Source organism: Camponotus floridanus, unplaced genomic scaffold (genome assembly GCF_003227725.1).
Source record: "Camponotus floridanus strain SB8 unplaced genomic scaffold, Cflo_v7.5 scaffold21, whole genome shotgun sequence".
Classification (NCBI taxonomy): domain Eukaryota; kingdom Metazoa; phylum Arthropoda; class Insecta; order Hymenoptera; family Formicidae; genus Camponotus; species Camponotus floridanus.
The window spans coordinates 84,449-99,507 of NW_020229337.1; the positions used below are offsets into that span (position 1 = coordinate 84,449).

Sequence of the window (15,059 nt, forward strand, 5' to 3'; positions counted from 1 at the left end):
TATCTCTTCCGATCGCATGTGTGCACGCGTATGCGAAAAAACGTGCGAATATTTAAAGAGAGAGAGAGAGAGAGAGAGATTTGCTGCGTTAAATATCAGCCACATATTCTTATTTGCCTTGGTATCGCACTCGTATTTTTGGATAATTTTATAAGTGCAAGCGCGCTTTTAATAGCGATGCATTCAATTTCGTGAAAATTTCTCGCGCAAAGATGCATGTTCCTGGATCTCCGCTGTTTTTCTCACCGGATCCCCCAGGGCAGTTTCGCCAGTCTTGCTAATTAACTTTTAACAGGGGAACAAATAGATGACGCAGTCGGGTTATAAACTGAACGAACTCATTTCTTGCATCTTCTCTCTCTCTCTCTGGAAAATGCATTATTTTTCTATTATACAGAAACATCACAAAGAATATACGAATTTATTACTCAACTTCTCCTACGAATTTACACGAATGATTAACCTCATAAATTTATTAATTTTTTAAAGGAAATTTTCTCACAAAGTTCGATTACTGTTCTAAATATAAATTAATATCATTAGATAGAAAAACTCTATTCAATGCTATTTTCAATGCTTAATGTTTGATTTTTGTTATTTATTTCATTCTTTCGTTTTTCTCATAGAATATATGAATATATTAAACTAAAAAAAGCTACACATTCTTAAAGATATTCGACCCTTTTCCGAAGAAAGTATGATTACGGAGAGCATGACACAGAAAAAGGGTCGTTAATTACCGTTTTTTCGAATGTTAGACAATGCGAGGGAAAAGGTTTTGACTTTCGTCCTATTGTCCGCGAAATGTACATTGATCATTCGTGAAAAAGTGATTAATCAACGTGCGATAGACGTCGCGAGGAAACCTTCTCGGCGAAGCCGCTAGCCATGGCCGCTAACGAAACACGTGTCAGCGCGCGTTAAATCGTAGATTCCAGGGAGACCGACGCGACACGCTCGTTAATCACCGGCACATCGTGAGCGTGATGGATTAAAATCAACGAGCGCATCCATACAAGCCACTTTCTTTCTTTGCGAATCATTTCCCCTTCTTCGAAAGATCGTTTTTCTAATACTTCAAGTTCTTGCGCCGATAAGTTATATGAAAGTCATTATAGCCGGATAGAAATTTTTCTCATCTTCTTTATATAAAAAGATATTAAAAATATCTTCCCAAAGTAATATAAGTCTTGCTGTTGAAAATTAAAAAAAAATTGTTAGTGTCAGATTTGTCAAAAGTGATGTCTAGTGGAACGTTGAAAATTTTATATAAAAATAAGTAAGACTTATATATTTAAATTTTAATATATATATATATTTAACGTTTTTTATATATAGCGAATATGTAATATTTTTCTTAATTTTTATCAAACTTGTTATTTACTATTTCAGAAGAGAAGGATATTTATAAAAACTTATTAATTGTTTAAAAATTGTTTTTTTCATCTTTTCATGAATTTTCAAACGAGAATCCCTAACACATTTTTCTTCTCGTGATCATAAGCGCTTCCTATGCCCAGCATTTAGCTCGCAAGACACCGAAGGGCGAATAAAAATAACTGCGGCATTATCGTCAATGACATATTGATGAAGAAAAGTACACGATGTCGGTCATTAATGCCTATATCATATAGTCTGGAATTATTATTAGCTCCAACGATTATTGTTAGAATTACATCGCTTTTATGTTACGATAGCGTGACGACCGAGAGTAGCGACGTGGAAGTTGGCGAATCAATCATCGAGATATAAAATAATATTTGCGTGAGTTAGAAAGTATGTATAACGTTTAGTCTGTTATTCTTACAAGAGATAGTTCTTATTTAATCAGATACTTCATGGACGATATAAATCACACGTTATCAAAAGCATTCAATCTTTTAAATCTTTAGGAAATATTTAAGCTAAAAAACAGTATAATAATGATTGATGCTAACAATAAATCATCCTCGTTCGATTATCGATATCGAGAATGATCGCAATATTATAAAGCGCAACTGCAAATTGATATCTCCAGAATTCATTTTTATACTTCGTCTTTCAAGTATGGCATTCGGAATTTGGGAAGAATATCTTCGCGAAATGGGAACTTACCGCGCTCATATTTCTACTCCGGAATAACTCATAGATTCTCCGGACTCGAGCATCCGCGTAATGTCTAAGATTGATGCGCAAGATATACCAGAGGCGGAAACATATTTCGCAAGAAGCGAGCGAGCAGGAAAATAGGAAATCTGTCCGAGCGGGAGAAGCTGGCGCCCTACGGCTCTTTCCGCTATCAGACAATTGAAAATTCCAACGAGAGATAAGCGTCGCGCGACCTGCTTTCCGTAATCGATCAGATCACAATCGATATAGAGAGTCGCATACATTAAAATTCCCTTTAAATCGCTCGCCATTTTTTTCCGCTCCTAGACAGGAAGGAACTCACGGAAATTTATCTGCGCTGTACACAAAGAGAGAGACGCGCAGCCCCGAGGAGTTCGCGGAGAAATGACACCGAGATACGAGAGCGGAAAGATGACACAAGCGAGGCGACTTCGAGTAATAAATGACCGCGATGAATAATAACTCGGTTATTGAAAGAAAATTCTGGCCGATACGCGAGAGAGTCGAGAGTTTTCCAACTCGGAGCATTAGCCTAGTTCTCGGATAAGGCCCTCCTCCGCCTCTCCGCCAAGGTTCGCTGCCTTCTTTCTCCGTCTCCCTCTCCCTCCCGCGCACTATCCGCCTCGATGTGCTCTCTTTACTCCACGAAACCACGTCCGCATAATGGCTATTCAGATATCGAATCGATTTATTTCCCGAGGGGCTTTCGGAAACTTCGCCCATCCCTGCGGTGAACTTGGAATGGCTATCTTCCCTCTCTCTTTCCCTTACCTGTCTCACTTTCGCGATGCATTTTGAATCACCGAGACCCCGGACTTACCGTAGAGCGTGAAATGTTCATTGGGTCACATTCGTTTCGCGAAACTTTTATCGTCGCGCCGCGTTTTGTCGCACGCTTTTAAATCGACCGTTAAGGGAAACGAGATAAGTTGCAATTTATGCCCACAGTCGACGAATTCAATTTTATTTATACGATTACGCACTCGCCGATTGCATATATTTCTTTTCGTAAAAAAATTTAATATGTGTGTTCTTTGTATAAATTTTATTTTTTTTGCATGAATCATATGACTTGAGATATCTTATAGATAATTATGTTAATGTTGATTGTTATTGTCAGTGAGATAACATAAGTTACTGTTAACGATTATAACATCGTATCAAGTTGGAAAAGTCAGTTCGAACAGAACTATCAAGCGTTTAAGAGGCATTTCTCAGTGGGAAAATTCGATGTAATCGAACGATGGATACTGCGGATAGTCGATTTAATTACACGGATAAGCGGATAGATGGATGGAGAGTTTCATTAGATAGATAAATGGATATGTGGGTAGATTTATATCTAGTTAGGTCCATTATCGAGGAGATTCTGGTATAATACGATGAGGACGATTGCTTCTCTACAAATGTGATTAAAATCACATTCAATTAAGAAAGGCTGACGGAAAAGTCGATAACCGTTAATGGAAAGACCAAGCAGTTCAATGAAAGATATTATATTTTCATGAAATATGCGTTAGATTTATATAGATGAATTATCTTTTCACGATAGACAATATAAAGAATCGATCATAAGATTCTAGCGTATCATATATATTTTGCATAAATCAGCATTTATTTTATTGTTAGTTAAACAGTTTTGTTTAAGGAACTACAAAAGTTGCTAGAATATTATGTAGATGATAATATAAAAAACAGCATTTTTAAGGTATGATATTCCTGATGAACGTGTTTTGTTTGGCTTTTTATAGCTCACTCGTATCCTTTCGAAATATGACTAATAATAAGGTTCAATTGAAAGCGAAATTTGATAACCTTATTGATCTAAACTCGCCTATATAGTCTCTGACATGAACGATACTAGGACACACTTAATTCTCCACGAGGAACTTACTCGAGAGAATAATTTAAGTGTCCTTCTAGAAGCTTGGCAAAAGGCACTCATCAACTTAATATCAAAAATGAATGCTCTTGCCGAAAAGGTTATGCTTTATTATTCATATTTTAACGCATCCTTTTTGCAGAAAGTAAATCTTCCTTGCAACTACTCGCCAATATTCTCAAAAGAATTTCTAAAATATCAAATCTGAACGTTGAATTTAAAATGTTACATGATTAAATGTTACATTAAAATGTGACATGAATGATACAAATTGCGAATTATTATTAAAAACATTAAAAGTTTAAATAAAAAATAATTAAAAAAAGAAACGTATTTTAAAACGATTATTTTCTGTAACTATATATTTTCAAGAATATTACATTAAGATTTATGGAAAATAATAATTTCTTGCTCAAAAGGTCTACCTTGGATCTTTAGAGAGACGCGGATAAAGTCAATTAAGCATATTGCGGAATGAGGTTGCGATGGCAAGTTGTCTGACCTTATTCGGGTATCCGTTGTATCTCAGCAGTTTCTTGCAACACTTGCCGTGGTTCTCGTAGTAGAACATCTGCACCATATCCGCGCGGTCGGTCGCGCCGCTGACGGTGAACGGCGCCCTGGATGACGACGGCGGTTGCTGCTGTTGTTGCTGCTGCTGTTGCTGCTGCTGCTGGGTCGACGATTGCCGACGCCCTAATGGCACGCACGGGCACCACCCTGAGACCATCACACCGATCGGGCCTGATGCCGGCCCGACTCGTCTGGCCCAACACGTCGAGAATATCTCTTCGCTTTCTCGTTTTCTCGAAGATCACTTCCTCCCGCGAGTGAAGGCAAGTCTCTTCATGATGTCTCTTTGTCGCCAACTTGTCGCCGCCGAAACTTCGTCTCTAGACTCGCGAGATCCTTGCTCGGAGAGCTTGTTAAAAATCGGGTAACTTCCGGCGAGATTGTCCTGCAGTTTTGTTAATGCATGTTTAAAGCGTTTTACAAGCGAGACAATTTCGCGAAGTGATGGTGGTGGTGATGCTTGTCACGTGGCGCGAATTTGGCAACAGTTCTTGTGCTTTTGGCCACTCTGAAAATCTGAAAGAAGAAACAAGCGATTATAAAGATGATTGTTAGGTATTTGAGCGGATTTGTTTCTTAGCTACACTTGTTTGTTTTCGTCTCCAAAATACTAGCATGCGTATTTGTTTTATCTTGAACACGTAACTATAATAAATTGCAAATAAACAGTAGAGAGATATTGATTATCGATTATGAAGATTGAAGAGAATCTTACATCTTTGTGTTTGTACTGTATTATATATTGTATTATATATTGTATATTATATATTATATATTATATATTATATATTATATATTATATATTATATAATGTACTTTATTTTTTATTAAAAAATTTGTCTTTAAAGTTGAAACTAATAATCTTAATAACTCTTTTGTCGATTTCTCTTATTTTTATTATAATAGAAGAGAGTGCATTCATGGCGAGGATTAATTCTAAGACGGATCAATTTAATCCGAGTTCTCCTTCCGTGAACATTAAGAAATGTAGCGTGTACGTCAAACAGAAAGAGAGAGAGAAAAAAAGAGAATCTCTCCAGGATATTCACGCGCAACTACTATTTCTTTTATTGCGAATATAGTTTGTGCTTTCAAGATTTTCTAAGAAGCCTGTTTGATTAAATTCGTATGCGCGTCGCATCGAATTTCGACCGGATCCATTACTGCTCTAAAAAAGCTGCTCTTCGTAAATCAAGGGCCGTTAGATTTGCCGTTCGATCTCGCGACTTAAATTAACGGCTGTTGCAAAAAGCGGCAGGTTGATAAATTGGTAGATAGATGGATAGACGCCGCAAATGGATGGATGAATTCTCTCCCGCTATAGATTCCCTAAGGACGCCCTGAGAGATAAATAGATATAATTTATTTAGAGAAAGAGAGAGATCGTAGAGAGAGAGAAATAAAAAGAGGTACATAGATACTGGAAAAAGACGATATTTAAGATTAACGATCGAACGTAACACATTAATTAAATAAATAAAAGAATATATATATATATTTTTTTTTATTTAAACATTTGTAAAGTTAAAAGAAATAGTAATATTTTGCGAGGAATATTTATAATAAAAATAATAATATTAATATTATTAACACTAATTAAATAGTATACTTTAACTACATTTAATTTATTTCAAATATATGTATATACAAGGTATATCTGAAATGATGCACTAAACTTTAGGAGCGTATTCTAGATGTCAAAATAAGATTTTTTTTTCCTATGAACATGGATCCGCAAATGAACTCCTCTCCGAGCTACAGGCCCCTAAAGTTTGGGGAAAAAATTGAAAATTGGCTGTATTATGGATCGCCTTATTATTTGACTTTGGTTTGACGTTACCTATTACCTTCTCTTGAGAGATAAATAAATTTGCGTCGTGGGTGTTTGGCCAATTTCACACATTTTCGAATTTTAACTCAGGGGGCGGTTTATTTGAGGACCGATGTTCATAAGAAAAAAAAGTTTTATTTTGACTTCTAGAATACATTCCTAAAGTTTAGTGCATCATTTCATATACATCCTGTACATATTAGATAAATAGATGTTATGAATTGTCAAGAATTTTAATCAATCGTTATTTTAAACTATAAGAAATTAATATAACGTATCGTAACGTAACGTAATCGTTATTTTAAACTATAAGAAATTAATATAACGTTAATAAAAACCTAATTAAAACAAATTTTAATGTAATAGTATGTTGTATATACAATAATATATAAATCAATTATATATCATGAAGTTATTACCAATAAAAATGGGATTATTTATAAAGACGTATGTTTTATTTCTTTACAAGACATAACGCAAACTGACTCAACGAAGAAATGGCAGAGGGGGATGGGACGGTGAAGCCATAAAAATGAGAAAAACAACACAGAAATTTGCAATTCATGAGAGCCGTCGTCGGCTGTGCGTTAGTCACAGAATGCGCGACCTAATTTAAGAATGGAAAATTTGCGCCGTGTCTCCCCTACTCTTGGGTAATAAACGCGTCGCATACCGCACAAACATCATTCGACTTACAGAAAATAGAGAGGAAATTCTACCTTCCGTTTCTGCAGTAAAAGATCGACAGAAATTTCATTAAAATCATATTTTTATATTATTTTAATACAAAATTTTGATGAAATTTTATCTACTGTTTTATTTCATATTATTTAGAGATTATTACATTTATATTTTTAAGCTTCTAAGATATCTTTAAGCACGTAAGATTGACTTAGAAATAGAGAGAAAGAAAGACTTATATTAAAATTATAAACGGATAGATGTCGACAAAAGAAATCTAGTGAAGAAAAATACAGCGATTTTCGAGTCATCTTGTAAAATACGCAGTCGCATTAGCTGCGCAAAGATTAATTAGAGCATGATTTACACATATATATTTTCTGCGAAGGAGCGAAGACGCCCCTTTCGCGTTCTCCAAGACAAAGCCAATTGCTCTTTACAGAGACGCCCAGGGTGTTTCCGGAGTTCCCTCGTTTCGGATTAGATTCTTGTATGACCTCGTAATACGGGTCAGCGAGGTGCTGAGAAGACGCGCGATAAGTTTGCTTTACGTTTGCGCCAGATGATGTTCGTGCCATTTAATAAAGCAGAAACCGTGCGAGAGTAGAAACGAGATTTGCCTTCCGCAGGTCACTCGATACACTCGTCCTAAACGAGATATACAATATCTCAATGTGTCAAACTCGCATAATAACAAACGAGTTCGAGCTTAAAAGAAAATATCCGGTTTGACATTTCAGGATTAATTTAATTATTATTTTTTTTTATATTTATATTATATGTTAGGAAAGATGATAATTATTGCAAAACTAGAAAAATTAACGTGTTCTATGAATTGATATCACGAAAAATATCACGATATATCTTTGAAAAAATTGTTATTAATATCGACGAAGTTAAAAAAAAAATCTCTGGATTTCTCGAATCCGAGGGAGCGTTGAATTGTTAACCAGTATCAGTTGGAGTGCGGGAAACTCCAGGTGATGAACACTTCACGATTCCCGAGTGTATGAAAACGAAATTTTATATTCATAGTAATCTGCATCTCGCGTCGTATAAAATTTAAATCTATTAAACAAATGTTTTTGTCGCGTAAATATATAATGTACACTTTTATGAGAGGGGAAGACAATTTTCGTAGAATTTGCTTGAAAAGTAGGTTTATGAAGAATGAAATTCGACGAATGTGCTACGCGAGTGCGTTTCTTTGTAGCTTTTTAACTGGTTTCTCTCTCTCTCAGGACCCATTCGTCCGTTGATGTAGCAATTTTTCACTGTGACATTTCCGGCTTAGAGCTGTCCCTCGAGAATTCAACCTGCTCTCGTTTCGTTCCTGGTCGAATGGTCATAGATTACTTACTAAAGCAGAGCGTAATCCCAAGTCTTTGTTATGCCAACATAACATGGTAAACACGAAAATCATATAACATAGGAAATTAGCAGTGCAAATCACACATTTGAAATACTATATATATATAATATTTTTTTATAAAACATATATGTTTTATGAGTATAAAAGTTATATCCAATTATTAATAATTTTTAATAATAATATATTATTAATAGTAATTATTATTAATTAAAAAGAACATGTGTTAAAAAATATATTTTATGACGAATACGACAAAAAAAGAAATATATATATATATATATATATATATATATATATATATTATATATAATGTCTACATAGTATAGTCTTCTTTAGCTGCTCCTTTTAAATTGTTAATTTTTAATGTTTATAAGTGGCATTTTTTCAACGGTTTGATATTTATTCGAATGCTTATATTATCGATCGCTGCTAGGTGGAACGCTGTGCTCGATCGTAAACTAGTTCGATTGAATAAGTTCGAGGCAATTCCTTGCCACTGTCGTTGCCGTCACTCTGCGAATTTTCCCTACGGTCCGCAACTTTTCGGGACTGGCTGACTAGTTTCGGGCGCGGATTTCTGCACGAACGAGCTAAATCGACTCGACCGGTCTCGCCGGAATTGCTTCGTTCCGAGACTCGCGGAACCGCTAGTAAAATCAACGGCGACGGCATCGATTTTTCGACGGCAGGTCGAAGTTTAATTAAATCGCGACGCGAAACTTGCGGACGAGGAGCGACCGCGTCGGAGAGACGTAAAACCCATAAAAACGTAGATTAACCCCTTCGGTACCGACTCACGAATGTAACACACAAATCGATGCGGTTCTCGCAAAAAAGTCCGTAGAATTATTATTACCGTGTAACGAATGTTCCGAGTATTTACGGAGACAATTTGTCACACGTGGCAGTGTCATATAAATAATGCTATTGTCAGATGTGATTGGTGAACGCATACGTGATATTTTGGACTCTTACTAAAGTATTATATCGAGTAACAGGAGGGTTGTATGATGCTCTTTATAAAATCTACTGCTTTCAAAAATATATATAAAAGTTTAAGAAAAATATAATAGCTTTCTATTTAGATGACAAACTACATAGAATAGATCAGTCGGAAGCCAGCATGCAGTGCACATGAATAGCTCCGTCGACATTTAAATAGTCTTATAATAGTCCTTATAATAGTTATTAATAAATCTTATTAAGACTTATTTGGTGGTCAGCAAGTTCCCATTCAGGAGTTCAGGGCAATCGGCATGCATCTATCGAGCGAGATTCCAACATTGTTCTGAAATCGCATATAACTGTGCTAAATAGCGGTATTAGGTGTGAAATCTGAATAGTTCAGTGGTTTAGAGTAGTTGTCCGGAAAGCGAAACACTGCTTTCCGGGCAAAATCATTGACAATTAGAAGTGTGTTGCTTGAAAAATTATATTTTAATTAAATTAAAAGCGTGTAAACCTTGAAAATGACAAAACATCGGGATTTTTAATTGCTCGACAGGTCAATAAATCGCACTGAACTAACAGAACAAATTCTTCTGTATTTAATTTGGGATTAAAGCGACGATGACATGCTGTCGCGCGAGAAACAAAAATGCGAAAATATAATAGTTTAAACGAAGTATGACGTTCGCGCATTCTACGAGTATTCGCGAAAAAGTTTATCGGAATATTTGCAGGTACATATCTCGTTGTTACGGGTCCTTTTCATGCATTTTACACGGTATAGAGAACGCGCTCGTTAAATCTGTCGCCGTTGCTTATACGCGCGTTCCCTTTTGTAAGTTCGCGAACGTGTAGTTTTGTAACAAGCCGCCATCGCGACTGCGATCGTACGCGCCGTACGCTCGTTTCCGGACTTTATAAAGCGTCCGCAATAGTTATCACGACAAATAAACAACGCGAGCGGCGTGCTTCGTGACGGGAGGCTAATGTAAACTTACGAGAGGCGATTGCACACATGACGTATGACACGCGTGTGAAACGTCGAGCACGTGCGCCCGAGCGCCCCGAGAAGTTCAACAAGCGGAAGCAAGCATATATTTTTAAAAATTACGAGACTTCAAAAAAACCGATCGATATCAATGACGTTAGATTGTGATTATTAATAAATTAACTTATTATTAAATCGAAGAATTTCGATCGAATTATGATAACATGAATCTACTGGTATAATTTTCTCGAGCAAACGCGAGAATTCGATGGGAATTATTCGCGCAGTCGAGGCGACAATGCGCGGTCTCGCCGCGAAAAATAAAGGCGCTTAACCAAGCCGAACGTATCATATGCACCTGCAACATCCGCGACCGACAGTTTGATGTATGAGACCGCGGCGACGCGCGCGGGCACAACACGAGCAAAAAGTCTCTCTCCGCCGTAATCCCTCTTCGTTCCCCGAGAAATCTCATTACGGAAAAGTTTGAGAGAAGGCTCCGCGCCGCGACGCGGGTGGATGGAGATTCTTCCTCCGACGTACGGGAGTCTACAGCGCGTGGAAATTGCGAATACAGAAGGAGAGAATGAGAGAATAGTCTTGTAGCCATTGTCGGAGATAACTTCCCGCGATATCTTCAACAGGACTGAGGTGAATTTAAACTTGTTGCGGCACTAAGTTATAACATGAATGAGAAGAAGAGACCCCTGTCTTTCTATTAAATTTAAAATTCTTGAATTGATAATAATTCATTCAAAAGTATCTTCCTCAAATAATTCATCGTAATACGAGATGTATGAACTCGTGATCCTAAATAATACCATGACCTTCTTTTCTTCTCATATATATGCATTGAATAGAATATAATAAAAATACAGATATGAGGAGTATTTTGTAAAAGATATAAAGATACAAATAAGAAAAGAGAGACATATATAAATAAAAATCTTTAGAAGGCATTATTTATCTTCGCTTCTTTAAAATAATATTTCATATCTAATTGCAACGAGAATAATTTTAATCTCTGAATAAATGAAAAAAGTCAAGGATATGAAGGATATTTTAAAATATGGGGAAAAGAGTAAGACATTCTTGAAATTATTCTCAAAAATAATAATAAAAATATTTGTAACAGATTAAGTGAAACTTTTCATTATTAATATACATTTTAGTTTGTGGAAAATTAAAACATTTCTAAATCAAAGTACAGAAATATAGTATTTAGTCTATTTAATTTCTTAAATAATAAAATGAAATATAGAATTTCGAAAACACACCTCCGTTGAGTAGATTCCCGATCGATCGAAAATCCTGAGAGTGAGATCTCCTTCTTCACTTTGACTTATACCGAAGCTGCTCCGACTTGGAAGGCAGGAGAGCCGACCAGCGCGCACACACCGTACGTGTAACTAGGGTCGCCGGATATTACATCCCGAATTTCCGGCGTTCTTAATCCTCCTCCCGCGCGCTCGGGACGTCCTCTCCTCCAGCTATCTCAGAAAGGATCGCGAAGCATCTCACGAGGGAGGATGAACAAAGAGGTTATCGGATAACTGGCGCGAGTGGAACGAGACGAGGGTGAAAAGAGGACGATGGCGGGATAAGAGCGAAGAGAGACTCTATTATTCGACGCGGTAGGACTAGGTTGTCCCTTCGTGCGGACGAGATTGAGTGACAGGAGCCGGAAGAAAAGGGAGCCGCGCACCACTGCACCGGGTGGGAGTAACGTGTCGGGGATCGCGTGTTTCGGTCGACGTGCGGACGCGGACTAAAGCTTTCGACGGACGGACGGTCGCTCGTCGTCGCGTCGCGTCGCCTCGACTCGCGCGACGGCGAGAAGCGGCGGCGGCGGCGGCGCTTCCTCTTCCCTCGTGGTCCTTGCCCGTACAGCGCAGGACTGACTGAGGGAGGCAGCGACGCCGAGCGTCGCGACGCGCCGCCGGCGCCGAGCGACCCTTCGAGCCTGCGTTCCCGTGTGTGCCCGAGTTGCGCCGATCTCGCATCCGAAAATCTTCGTCGGAACATTTTTGCCCGTTAAAGGAATCGCGTACTTGGGAAAAGAGTCGTGTCGATTGATTCGCGATTGTCCGCGAAAGGAAAATATTACAAGCGAGGAAAATTATATAATACATAGATAAATGGAAATAAGAATTTTAATTAAATAATTATATTTATTTATTTTGCGTACAAAGCAGGATAATTATACATTTTGCTTTATAGAGATGTATATCATTTTACTGTTAATTAATTTTATAACATGATTATATAATTATATAATTTTTTATATGAGGTTTTAATTAATTATTATATAAGTAAATTGGAAAGAGATTGTTAATTTCAGTTGGTAATTTCTGATATCAGCTTTAATTTTATTAATTTATTGTATTTCTTTTAATGTTAATTTTATGTTCTCCAACTCGATCGTTTGATGCATTTTAAGAAAAATGTAAATTTTTGAGGAAATGTAAATACATACTAGAAGAATTTTTTGAACTTTTTTAATGATTAAATCTTTTTTAAAATTCCCATATTTGATTTAACATATTTTTCATGTACGATCGCAAATATGAATGAATTGAATAATCAGAAAAATTACTAGTAATGCAAAAAGTCGATAAATAAAAAGAGATGAATTTCTAAATTAAAATTTCATCGTTATAACGTCATGTCATATAAATGCTATATCATAATTTGCAGTGCGAATGACAATTGATGAAATTTTGCAAGGGATCACGACAATTGCCAAAGTTTTTTAGCCATAATTCGCGCGACTCGAAGGTATATTAATAAACGGTATACGCAGAACAGAAAGCAGACTTTCTCGCTTTCCTTTTCCCTCTATAGTCCTGTCTCGCTATTGCTTTTTCTTCCATTCTTTGGTATACACAGTACGCATTTCTATGCATGTGTGTATATGTATGTGTACATCTTCTCAGTGGCACATCTCCGGCATCCAGAATATCACCATTCCTCTCTCGCTTCCACAATTCTCTCTCCGACTCCTCTTATTTTCTGGAAAGGAAAACGTGCACGAGAATTGGACACTCCGTGTCTGCGAGCATCGTCTCTTTACGAGTCTTCTTCTTTGATATCTATCTGTCGTTTGTACATCTTTATTTCATCTTTTTCGCTCATCATCGCCATTCTGCAGTCGCGTTTTCTCCTATATTTTGCTACTGAATGCTCGACGCTAAAATGGATATCTAACTTCGAGTCATTGTGAACGTCGGAAAACACGTTCGACCATTTTTACACCCGGTCGCGATCTCGTAACCCGTCCATGCTCGTTTGAAACAGCCAAACATATTGGAAGATGTCATCACTTTATAACCTGCGAAAATTTTATACAAAGAGCTGAAGGATAAAAAATTTTTAAAAATCGGAAAAATGTTCTTTTTTTCCATTTGACAATTATAAATCCTGATAGATGAAAATAAAGAAAAATGCGAAATCAAATATAAAATATATGAAACAAAAATTTGCATCTTTTTTTTTTTAATAACGATTGTTTACGAAATATAACCGATACGATTAACCGCGAGAAATCTTGGCCGACGACAATTATTGTTCACAACATTGATACGTTTCAACTTAATCTATCGTTTCGACTCCTGGACACGCACATTTTTTATGCACGCAAACGCGATACGTGAACCGCGTGGAGATGCCACGAGGCGGGTTCCGGGGTAACCGGAAGAATGAATATTTCAGGAGACGAGTCTTGAAGCGCGAGTATCTCATTTTTCCGCGCGGCCGCGAGACACGAACTAGGGCGATCGGAGCTATTTGTTTTAAGAATTGATCGTCCCGCGCAGCGGCTATCGACATTCTCGAGGATTCCCGCGACAAGTGGACGCTGCGGCAGAATAGGATAGATTCTCCCGCGGCTTAATGCGCCAAATGCAAAAAATTTATACGTTTATCTCTCTTCAAGGTAAGCATTGCATTCTCGAGTTATGGTGAGAAAATTGCGCGCGCGATTCCGACACGTGTGCGCATCCCTCTACGAAGTTATGAGAGTTCGTGAACCGGATTAGGGTGAACTTGGAAAAGATAACGTCGGGAGTCGATAGAGAGGAAGCTAGACCGGATATAGAGTTTCGTAGCAAATCCTTGAACATATATACACATACACATACATTATATACACACGCAAGCGATCTCGGGCCTTTCGTCCTCTTCGCTGGCTTTTATTCTCGTCCTTCTTTCCTCTTCCGCCGTGGTACAAAGAGGAGATTAGAGTGTCCAGATCAAGTGCTTGAATTGTATTTCCAGCAATATCGCGAGATCGCTATCGTCGTTGCTCAAAAGTTACCGTCGTCGACTTGTGTCGTTCGATTGAGAAAGTAAACCGAAGAATATATCGTGTTAGAGAAAAGATGACATCTCTCGGCATCACACAATCTGTTATCCGATTCAGTCAGCAACGGTTGAATCGAACTCCGATGTATTTTTCGACAACAACTGGTTTTACAGAAAATCAGCTTTTTATCATCGAACCTAATTTCTTTGTTTTTTTTTACAATAAATTGAATTTTAACGCGCGTTATTTCTGATACAGTTCTTATTTTAAGAGTGAAAAGAAATGTATCATTCTCTACTTGATCTTTTCATATATTTATAGTTACTTTTCTTTTTGAAGGAGAGAAACATAAATAACTCTGATACGAGTTAA

At 37.1% G+C, this 15,059-nt stretch overlaps 1 protein-coding gene across 1 annotated transcript in view; it reads right to left on the minus strand.

Moving 5' to 3' along the window:
- The window catches only part of LOC105253078, a 36,750-nt gene extending 24,487 nt beyond the window's left edge, over positions 1-12,263 (minus strand). The window contains exons 1-2 of the mRNA XM_011260871.3: positions 11,662-12,263; positions 4,494-5,080 (exon numbers count right to left, since the gene is read on the minus strand). Of these exons, the coding sequence (XP_011259173.1) occupies positions 4,494-4,721 (228 nt within the window). The 5' untranslated portion in view covers positions 4,722-5,080; positions 11,662-12,263. The remainder of the gene's footprint in view (positions 1-4,493; positions 5,081-11,661) is intronic.
- Between the last annotated feature and the right edge of the window lie 2,796 nt (positions 12,264-15,059).